General features: G+C 48.7%; 1 protein-coding gene across 1 annotated transcript in view; it reads right to left on the bottom strand.

Annotated features, from left to right (window-relative positions):
* Positions 1-378: 378 nt before the first annotated feature.
* The window catches only part of LOC106595994 (low-density lipoprotein receptor-related protein 6), a 98,764-nt gene continuing 87,412 nt past the window's right edge, over positions 379-11,730 (bottom strand). The window contains 5 exon segments of the mRNA XM_045713399.1: positions 379-1,055; positions 1,057-1,218; positions 3,327-3,424; positions 5,000-5,136; positions 11,248-11,484. Of these exon segments, the coding sequence (XP_045569355.1) occupies positions 917-1,055; positions 1,057-1,218; positions 3,327-3,424; positions 5,000-5,136; positions 11,248-11,484 (773 nt within the window). The 3' untranslated portion in view covers positions 379-916.

Here is an 11,730-nt window from a genome sequence, read left to right as displayed (position 1 = left end):
CAGGAAGCCATTAAAAAGGAGATCGAATCACTCAGTACACCTTGTTGTCTGTTACCATGGGGATCACCGATCCACTACAAAATGGCTGCCCAGGCTGCAGAGTGCTACGGCGCAGTAACTGTCTGTCACCTCCAGGGGGCGTCATCCTCCCTCTCTATCTCTCTCTCTCTCCCCTCCCTCCCCTCCCCTCCCTCCTCTCCTCTCCCCTCCCCTCCCCTCCCCTCCTCTTCTCTCCTCTCCCCTCCTCTCCTCTCCTCCCTCCCTCCCCTCCCCTCCTCCCTCCCTCTCCTCCTCTCCCCTCCTCTCCTCTCCTCCTTCCCTCTCCTCCTCTCCCCTCCCCTCCTCTCCTCTCCTCCTCTCCCCTCCCCTCCTCCCCTCCCCTCCCTCCCCTCCTCTCCTCTCCTCGTTACTTAGCGTTGTAACGGTGTGTTATTCGGCGTCGGATAGTTCCATCTATGTGCTTAATGTTCGTCCAGCGTCGTAAAAACAGACAACTGTTTGTATCTTCTGGATTTAAGGCAACTTATGTTTTCTGATGGTTTTAATAAAAACGTTTTCTTAAAAAAAAAAAAATGTACAAATGTTTGAATACAAACCTCTATGGCGTATCCAGTAAACGCTGTATAGAAAATATATAAATATGCTTTTTTTTCTATTTTTTAAAATGTACAAAAAAATGTTTCCCGGACCTCTTTCTTCTAACCCCGAAACGAGCTTCCTGTGTTTCTCTTTCCATTATGTTCTGTACATCTGCCTCCGTCTCTCCTCCGTCTCTCCTCCGTCTCTCCTCCGTCTCTCTCCTCCGTCTCTCCTCCGTCTCTCTCCTCCGTCTCTCCTCCGTCTCTCCTCCGTCTCTCCTCCGTCTCTCCTCTTTTAGAAACACATTATCAACAATTGTTATGTACAGCGAGAGGTTTCAGGAGGAGTCTGTGCAGGGCGACGGAGGAGGAGGGTAGAGGTGGTGAGAGTAGGATCGCTCCGTATACGGGGAAGGAGGACAGCTCTCACAGTTCTCCTCCGCTGACAGGTATTGGCTGCGTGGGGTCGGGGCGGGGAAAAGGCTCCGAGTCGTAGTTCAGGTCGCTGGCGTAACCTTTGGCGACGCCGGAGTTGGAGGTTGGCGGGGCGTGGCGTCCCGGCGTGTAGTCGCTGTCGCAGACGTCCGTGGAGCAAGGGGTTGTGGGAGGGGCGAAGTGACTGTAGGTGTAGGGACGGTAACTGGGGACAGGAAGGGAGAACAGACGCATTAATAAGCTGACAGAAGAAGAAGAGATGAGTCTCCAAGACACTAGTTTATAACCTGTTGTACATTTACATGGATTGACAGAAGAGAGATGGTTCTTGCGTACAGGGTAGCGCCGCGTACAGGGTAGCGCCGCGTACAGGGTAGCGCCGCGTACAGGGTAGCGCCGCGTACAGGGTAGAGCGTAGCGCTGCGTACAGGGTAGCGCCGCGTTCAGGGTAGCGCCGCGTTCAGGGTAGCGCCGCGTTCAGGGTAGCGCCGCGTTCAGGGTAGCGCGTACAGGGTAGCGCCGCGTTCAGGGTAGCGCCGCGTACAGGGTAGCGCCGCGTACAGGGTAGCGCCGCGTACAGGGTAGCGCCGCGTACAGGGTAGCGCTGCGTACAGGGTAGCGCTGCGTACAGGGTAGCGCTGCGTACAGGGTAGCGCTGCGTACAGGGTAGCGCTGCGTACAGGGTAGCGCTGCGTACAGGGTAGCGCTGCGTACAGGGTAGCGCTGCGTACAGGGTAGCGCTGCGTTCAGGGTAGCGCTGCGTTCAGGGTAGCGCTGCGTTCAGGGTAGCGCTGCGTTCAGGGTAGCGCTGCGTTCAGGGTAGCGCTGCGTTCAGGGTAGCGCTGCGTTCAGGGTAGCGCTGCGTGCTCAGGGTAGCGCTGCGTTCAGGGTAGCGCTGCGTTCAGGGTAGCGCTGCGTTCAGGGTAGCGCTGCGTACAGGGTAGCGCTGCGTTCAGGGTAGCGCTGCGTTCAGGGTAGCGCTGCGTTCAGGGTAGCGCTGCGTTCAGGGTAGCGCTGCGTTCAGGGTAGCGCTGCGTTCAGGGTAGCGCTGCGTTCAGGGTAGCGCTGCGTACAGGGTAGCGCTGCGTACAGGGTAGCGCTGCGTTCAGGGTAGCGCTGCGTACAGGGTAGCGCTGCGTACAGGGTAGCGCTGCGTACAGGGTAGCGCTGCGTACAGGGTAGCGCTGCGTACAGGGTAGCGCTGCGTACAGGGTAGCGCTGCGTTCAGGGTAGCGCTGCGTACAGGGTAGCGCTGCGTTCAGGGTAGCGCTGCGTTCAGGGTAGCGCTGCGTTCAGGGTAGCGCTGCGTTCAGGGTAGCGCTGCGTTCAGGGTAGCGCTGCGTTCAGGGTAGCGCTGCGTTCAGGGTAGCGCTGCGTTCAGGGTAGCGCTGCGTACAGGGTAGCGCTGCGTACAGGGTAGCGCTGCGTACAGGGTAGCGCTGCGTACAGGGTAGCGCTGCGTACAGGGTAGCGCTGCGTACAGGGTAGCGCTGCGTTCAGGGTAGCGCTGCGTTCAGGGTAGCGCTGCGTTCAGGGTAGCGCTGCGTACAGGGTAGCGCTGCGTACAGGGTAGCGCTGCGTACAGGGTAGCGCTGCGTACAGGGTAGCGCTGCGTGCTCAGGGTAGCGCTGCGTTCAGGGTAGCGCTGCGTTCAGGGTAGCGCTGCGTTCAGGGTAGCGCTGCGTTCAGGGTAGCGCTGCGTTCAGGGTAGCGCTGCGTTCAGGGTAGCGCTGCGTTCAGGGTAGCGCTGCGTTCAGGGTAGCGCTGCGTTCAGGGTAGCGCTGCGTACAGGGTAGCGCTGCGTACAGGGTAGCGCTGCGTACAGGGTAGCGCTGCGTACAGGGTAGCGCTGCGTACAGGGTAGCGCTGCGTACAGGGTAGCGCTGCGTACAGGGTAGCGCTGCGTACAGGGTAGAGCGTACAGGGTAGAGCGTACAGGGTAGAGCGTACAGGGTAGCGCGTACAGGGTAGCGTGTACAGGGTAGCGCGTACAGGGTAGCGCGTACAGGGTAGCGCGTACAGGGTAGCGCGTACAGGGTAGAGCGTAACACATGGCTCCCATGTGCTGCAGGAAGGACTTTTTTTCCTCCATCGAGCCGAACAACAGCCCACTGAACAGTAAATACCACAGCCTGATTACATTAGAAAGCAGAGTACATATCCCTCCGCTGCTCTCCGGAGAGACAACCGTGGTGAGGAGGAGCAGAGGGTTACCTGTACGAACTGTAGGAGGAGGAGCAGAGGAGAGGAGGAGCAGAGGGTTACCTGTACGAACTGTAGGAGGAGCAGAGGAGAGGAGGAGCAGAGGGTTACCTGTACGAACGGTGGGTTGATGGGCTGTTGGAGGAGTAACCAAACTCCATGGTGTACTGAGACCTGACGGTAGCAGGAGATGGAGGAGGATTCAGGATCTGGAGAGGAGAGGAGAGGAGACAGAGAGGAGATGGAGAGACAGAGAGGAGAGGAGAGACAGAGAGGAGAGGAGAGGAGAGGAGACAGAGAGGAGAGGAGAGGAGAGGAGACAGAGAGGAGAGGAGACAGAGACAGAGAGGAGACAGAGAGGAGAGGAGAGGAGACAGAGACAGAGAGGAGAGGAGACAGAGAGGAGAGGAGACAGAGAGAGAGAGGAGAGGAGAGGAGACAGAGAGGAGACAGAGAGGAGAGGAGAGGAGACAGAGAGGAGACGGAGAGGAGAGGAGAGGAGAGGAGACAGAGAGGAGAGGAGACAGAGAGGAGACAGAGAGGAGACAGAGAGGAGAGGAGAGGAGACAGAGAGGAGAGGAGGAGAGAGATGAAAGGAGAGTTTAAAATCAAATTGTTATTCGTCCCATGCTCCAAATATAACAGGTGTAAACTTTACAGTGAGATGTTCCAAAACGTTGCGCCACGCCAGCCGCGACCGGGAGACCAGCACCCACCCACCCAGCACCCACCCACCCACCCACCCAGCACCCAGCACCCACCCACCCAGCACCCACCCACCCAGCACCCACCCACCCAGCACCCACCCACCCAGCACCCAGGGGTACGCAGTAGGCTAAGTGGGAGGGTTGAGGGGTACCTGGCTATGAAACGCAGTAGGCTAAGTGGGAGGGTTGAGGGGTCCTGGCTATGAAACGCAGTAGGCTAAGTGGGAGGGTTGAGGGGTACCTGGCTATGAAACACACATTTTACCTTTATTTAACCAGGCAAGTCAGTTAAGAACAAATTATTATTTACAATGACGGCCAAACCCAGACGACGCTGGGCCAATTGTGCCCCGCTCTATGGGACTCCCAATCACGGCCGGATGCGAAACAGCCTGGATTCGAACCAGGGTCTGTAGTGACGCCTCAAGCACTGAGATGCAGTAACTTAGACCGCTGTAAGGTGTGTGTGTGTGTGTGTAAGGTGTGTGTGTGTAAGGTGTGTGTGTGTAAGGTGAGTGTGTGTAAGGTGTGTGTGTGTGTGTGTGTGTGTGTGTAAGGTGTGTGTGTGTGTGGTGTGTAAGGTGTGTGTGTGTGTGGTGTGTAAGTGTGTGTGTGTGTGTGTGTGTGTGTGGTGTGCGTGTGTAAGGTGTGTGTGTGTGTAAGGTGTGTGTGTGTGTGTGTGTGTGTGTGTGTGTGTAAGGTGTGTGTGTGTGTAAGGTGTGTGTGTGTAAGGTGTGTGTGTGTGTGTGTGTGTGTGTGTGTAAGGTGTGTGTGTGTGTGTGTGTGTGTGTGTGTAAGGTGTGTGTGTGTGTGTGTGTGTGTGTGTGTGTGTGTGTGTGTGTGTGTGTGTGTGTGTGTGTGTGTGTGTAAGTGTGTGTGTGTGTGTGGTGTGTGTGTGTAAGGTGTGTGTGTGTGTGTGTGTGTGTGTGTGTGTGTGTGTGTGTGTGTGTGTGTGTGTGTGTGTGTGTGTGTGTGTGTAAGGTGTGTGTGTGTGTAAGGTGTGTGTGTGTGGTGTGTGGTGTGTAAGGTGTGTGTGTGTGTGTGTGTGTGTGTGTAAGGTGTGCGTGTGTGTCGTACCGGGGGGAAGTACGTGCCCTTGGTGGAGGAGGAGCTTGAGGAGGAAGCTCCGGTCACGTGGGCGCGGTCGTACGGAGGGCCGCTGGACCCGCCCATGATGCTCAACGAACCAATCACAGACTTTCCCCTGGACATACCTGAAGACAACACAAAGTAGGAGGAGTCAACAACAACACAAAGTCAATAACACATCAGTATTGTAGCCATAGATGGTAATATCTCTCTCTAGGAGCTGATCCATCAGTATTGTAGCCATAGATGGTAATATCTCTCTAGGAGCTGATCCATCATCAGTATTGTAGCCATAGATGGTAATATGTCTCTAGGAGCTGATCCATCATCAGTATTGTAGCCATAGATGGTAATATCTCTCTCTAGGAGCTGATCCATCAGTATTGTAGCCATAGATGGTAATATCTCTCTAGGAGCTGATCCATCATCAGTATTGTAGCCATAGATGGTAATATCTCTCTCTAGGAGCTGATCCATCAGTATTGTAGCCATAGATGGTAATATCTCTCTAGGAGCTGATCCATCATCAGTATTGTAGCCATAGATGGTAATATGTCTCTAGGAGCTGATCCATCATCAGTATTGTAGCCATAGATGGTAATATCTCTCTCTAGGAGCTGATCCATCAGTATTGTAGCCATAGATGGTAATATCTCTCTAGGAGCTGATCCATCATCAGTATTGTAGCCATAGATGGTAATATCTCTCTCTAGGAGCTGATCCATCAGTATTGTAGCCATAGATGGTAATATCTCTCTCTAGGAGCTGATCCATCATCAGTATTGTAGCCATAGATGGTAATATATCTCTCTAGGAGCTGATCCATCAGTATTGTAGCCATAGATGGTAATATCTCTCTCTAGGAGCTGATCCATCAGTATTGTAGCCATAGATGGTAATATCTCTCTAGGAGCTGATCCATCATCAGTATTGTAGCCATAGATGGTAATATGTCTCTAGGAGCTGATCCATCATCAGTATTGTAGCCATAGATGGTAATATATCTCTCTAGGAGCTGATCCATCAGTATTGTAGCCATAGATGGTAATATCTCTCTCTAGGAGCTGATCCATCAGTATTGTAGCCATAGATGGTAATATCTCTCTCTAGGAGCTGATCCATCATCAGTATTGTAGCCATAGATGGTAATATCTCTCTCTAGGAGCTGATCCATCATCAGTATTGTAGCCATAGATGGTAATATCTCTCTCTAGGAGCTGATCCATCATCAGTATTGTAGCCATAGATGGTAATATCTCTCTCTAGGAGCTGATCCATCATCAGTATTGTAGCCATAGATGGTAATATCTCTCTCTAGGAGCTGATCCATCAGTATTGTAGCCATAGATGGTAATATCTCTCTCTAGGAGCTGATCCATCATCAGTATTGTAGCCATAGATGGTAATATCTCTCTCTAGGAGCTGAACCATCATCAGTATTGTAGCCATAGATGGTAATATCTCTCTCTAGGAGCTGATCCATCATCAGTATTGTAGCCATAGATGGTAATATCTCTCTAGGAGCTGATCCATCATCAGTATTGTAGCCATAGATGGTAATATCTCTCTCTAGGAGCTGATCCATCAGTATTGTAGCCATAGATGGTATTATCTCTCTCTAGGAGCTGATCCATCATCAGTATTGTAGCCATAGATGGTAATATATCTCTCTAGGAGCTGATCCATCATCAGTATTGTAGCCATAGATGGTAATATATCTCTCTAGGAGCTGATCCATCAGTATTGTAGCCATAGATGGTAATATCTCTCTCTAGGAGCTGATCCATCATCAGTATTGTAGCCATAGATGGTAATATCTCTCTAGGAGCTGATCCATCAGTATTGTAGCCATAGATGGTAATATCTCTCTAGGAGCTGATCCATCATCAGTATTGTAGCCATAGATGGTAATATCTCTCTCTAGGAGCTGATCCATCATCAGTATTGTAGCCATAGATGGTAATATCTCTCTCTAGGAGCTGATCCATCATCAGTATTGTAGCCATAGATGGTATTATCTCTCTAGGAGCTGCTCCATCATCAGTATTGTAGCCATAGATGGTAATATCTCTCTCTAGGAGCTGATCCATCATCAGTATTGTAGCCATAGATGGTAATATCTCTCTAGGAGCTGATCCATCAGTATTGTAGCCATAGATGGTAATATCTCTCTCTAGGAGCTGAACCATCATCAGTATTGTAGCCATAGATGGTAATATCTCTCTCTAGGAGCTGATCCATCAGTATTGTAGCCATAGATGGTAATATCTCTCTAGGAGCTGATCCATCATCAGTATTGTAGCCATAGATGGTAATATCTCTCTAGGAGCTGATCCATCATCAGTATTGTAGCCATAGATGGTAATATCTCTCTCTAGGAGCTGATCCATCATCAGTATTGTAGCCATAGATGGTAATATCTCTCTAGGAGCTGATCCATCATCAGTATTGTAGCCATAGATGGTAATATCTCTCTAGGAGCTGATCCATCATCAGTATTGTAGCCATAGATGGTAATATCTCTCTCTAGGAGCTGATCCATCATCAGTATTGTAGCCATAGATGGTAATATCTCTCTCTAGGAGCTGATCCATCAGTATTGTAGCCATAGATGGTAATATCTCTCTCTAGGAGCTGATCCATCATCAGTATTGTAGCCATAGATGGTAATATCTCTCTCTAGGAGCTGATCCATCAGTATTGTAGCCATAGATGGTAATATCTCTCTCTAGGAGCTGATCCATCAGTATTGTAGCCATAGATGGTAATATATCTCTCTAGGAGCTGATCCATCAGTATTGTTGCCATAGATGGTAATATATCTCTCTAGGAGCTGATCCATCATCAGTATTGTAGCCATAGATGGTAATATCTCTCTAGGAGCTGATCCATCAGTATTGTAGCCATAGATGGTAATATCTCTCTCTAGGAGCTGATCCATCATCAGTATTGTAGCCATAGATGGTAATATATCTCTCTAGGAGCTGATCCATCATCAGTATTGTAGCCATAGATGGTAATATCTCTCTAGGAGCTGATCCATCATCAGTATTGTAGCCATAGATGGTAATATCTCTCTCTAGGAGCTGATCCATCATCAGTATTGTAGCCATAGATGGTAATATCTCTCTAGGAGCTGATCCATCATCAGTATTGTAGCCATAGATGGTAATATCTCTCTCTAGGAGCTGATCCATCATCAGTATTGTAGCCATAGATGGTAATATCTCTCTCAAGGAGCTGATCCATCAGTATTGTAGCCATAGATGGTAATATCTCTCTAGGAGCTGATCCATCAGTATTGTAGCCATAGATGGTAATATCTCTCTAGGAGCTGATCCATCATCAGTATTGTAGCCATAGATGGTAATATCTCTCTAGGAGCTGATCCATCAGAATTGTAGCCATAGATGGTAATATCTCTCTCTAGGAGCTGATCCATCATCAGTATTGTAGCCATAGATGGTAATATCTCTCTCTAGGAGCTGATCCATCAGTATTGTAGCCATAGATGGTAATATCTCTCTAGGAGCTGATCCATCATCAGTATTGTAGCGATAGATGGTAATATATCTCTCTAGGAGCTGATCCATCATCAGTATTGTAGCCATAGATGGTAATATCTCTCTCTAGGAGCTGATCCATCATCAGTATTGTAGCCATAGATGGTAAATCTCTCTCTAGGAGCTGATCCATCATCAGTATTGTAGCCATAGATGGTAATATCTCTCTCTAGGAGCTGATCCATCAGTATTGTAGCCATAGATGGTAATATCTCTCTAGGAGCTGATCCATCATCAGTATTGTAGCCATAGATGGTAATATCTCTCTAGGAGCTGATCCATCATCAGTATTGTAGCCATAGATGGTAATATATCTCTCTAGGAGCTGATCCATCAGTATTGTAGCCATAGATGGTAATATATCTCTCTAGGAGCTGATCCATCATCAGTATTGTAGCCATAGATAGTAATATCTCTCTCTAGGAGCTGATCCATCAGTATTGTAGCCATAGATGGTAATATATCTCTCTAGGAGCTGATCCATCAGTATTGTAGCCATAGATGGTAATATCTCTCTCTAGGAGCTGATCCATCATCAGTATTGTAGCCATAGATGGTAATATCTCTCTAGGAGCTGATCCATCATCAGTATTGTAGCCATAGATGGTAATATCTCTCTCTAGGAGCTGATCCATCATCAGTATTGTAGCCATAGATGGTAATATCTCTCTCTAGGAGCTGATCCATCAGTATTGTAGCCATAGATGGTAATATCTCTCTCTAGGAGCTGATCCATCAGTATTGTAGCCATAGATGGTAATATCTCTCTCTAGGAGCTGATCCATCATCAGTATTGTAGCCATAGATGGTAATATATCTCTCTAGGAGCTGATCCATCATCAGTATTGTAGCCATAGATGGTAATATCTCTCTCTAGGAGCTGATCCATCAGTATTGTAGCCATAGATGGTAATATCTCTCTAGGAGCTGATCCATCATCAGTATTGTAGCCATAGATGGTAATATCTCTCTAGGAGCTGATCCATCACAGTATTGTAGCCATAGATGGTAATATCTCTCTAGGAGCTGATCCATCAGTATTGTAGCCATAGATGGTAATATCTCTCTAGGAGCTGATCCATCATCAGTATTGTAGCCATAGATGGTAATATATCTCTCTAGGAGCTGATCCATCATCAGTATTGTAGCCATAGATGGTAATATCTCTCTCTAGGAGCTGATCCATCAGTATTGTAGCCATAGATGGTAATATCTCTCTAGGAGCTGATCCATCATCAGTATTGTAGCCATAGATGGTAATATATCTCTCTAGGAGCTGATCCATCAGTATTGTAGCCATAGATGGTAATATCTCTCTAGGAGCTGATCCATCATCAGTATTGTAGCCATAGATGGTAATATCTCTCTAGGAGCTGATCCATCAGTATTGTAGCCATAGATGGTAATATCTCTCTCTAGGAGCTGATCCATCAGTATTGTTGCCATAGATGGTAATATATCTCTCTAGGAGCTGATCCATCAGTATTGTAGCCATAGATGGTAATATCTCTCTAGGAGCTGATCCATCATCAGTATTGTAGCCATAGATGGTAATATCTCTCTAGGAGCTGATCCATCAGTATTGTAGCCATAGATGGTAATATCTCTCTAGGAGCTGATCCATCATCAGTATTGTAGCCATAGATGGTAATATCTCTCTAGGAGCTGATCCATCATCAGTATTGTAGCCATAGATGGTAATATCTCTCTCTAGGAGCTGATCCATCATCAGTATTGTAGCCATAGATGGTAATATCTCTCTCTAGGAGCTGATCCATCAGTATTGTAGCCATAGATGGTAATATCTCTCTAGGAGCTGATCCATCAGTATTGTAGCCATAGATGGTAATATCTCTCTCTAGGAGCTGATCCATCATCAGTATTGTAGCCATAGATGGTAATATCTCTCTCTAGGAGCTGATCCATCAGTATTGTAGCCATAGATGGTAATATCTCTCTCTAGGAGCTGATCCATCATCAGTATTGTAGCCATAGATGGTAATATCTCTCTAGGAGCTGATCCATCATCAGTATTGTAGCCATAGATGGTAATATCTCTCTCTAGGAGCTGATCCATCATCAGTATTGTAGCCATAGATGGTATTATCTCTCTCTAGGAGCTGATCCATCATCAGTATTGTAGCCATAGATGGTAATATCTCTCTAGGAGCTGATCCATCATCAGTATTGTAGCCATAGATGGTATTATCTCTCTCTAGGAGCTGATCCATCATCAGTATTGTAGCCATAGATGGTAATATCTCTCTAGGAGCTGATCTATCATCAGTATTGTAGCCATAGATGGTAATATCTCTCTCTAGGAGCTGATCCATCATCAGTATTGTAGCCATAGATGGTAATATCTCTCTCTAGGAGCTGATCCATCAGTATTGTAGCCATAGATGGTAATATATCTCTCTAGGAGCTGATCCATCATCAGTATTGTAGCCATAGATGGTAATATCTCTCTCTAGGAGCTGATCCATCATCAGTATTGTAGCCATAGATGGTAATATCTCTCTAGGAGCTGATCCATCAGTATTGTAGCCATAGATGGTAATATCTCTCTCTAGGAGCTGATCCATCATCAGTATTGTAGCCATAGATGGTAATATTGTGTGTGTGGTGTGTTTGGTGTGTGTGTGGTGTGTGTGTGTGTGTGTGTGGTCCTACCTGGCAGAGACCCGGACAGAGAGGCAGGGTGAGGGCCGTAACCCAGGGAAACAGAGGGGCCGTAACCCAGGGAAACAGAGGGGTCGTTGGTTACCGTCTCCCGGTCGTCCTTCATCTGGGGACAGAGAACTCGCTGGCACACCAAGTAGACCGCGCCCACCACAAACAGCGCCATGACAACGCCCACAATGGAGCCGATGGTGTTGGTGGGCTGGGAGGACGGCTCTTCAGTCGGGTCTGGGGGGTAGAGGAGGGGAGAGTAGAGGAGGAGGGGAGGGGGGGCAGAGGAGGAGGAGGGGAGAGGAGGAGGGGGGGCAGAGGAGGAGGAGGGGGGCGGCAGAGGAGGGGAAGAGGAGGAGGGGAGAGGAGGGGGACAGAGGAGGGGAGGGGCAGAGGAGGAGGGGGACAGAGGAGGGGAGGGGCAGAGGAGGAGGGGGGGCAGAGGAGGAGGGGGGGCAGAGGAGGAGGAGGGGGGGCAGAGGA

Source organism: Salmo salar, unplaced genomic scaffold (assembly GCF_905237065.1).
Source record: "Salmo salar unplaced genomic scaffold, Ssal_v3.1, whole genome shotgun sequence".
Classification (NCBI taxonomy): domain Eukaryota; kingdom Metazoa; phylum Chordata; class Actinopteri; order Salmoniformes; family Salmonidae; genus Salmo; species Salmo salar.
This window is presented reverse-complemented; position numbering and strand designations above follow the sequence as displayed.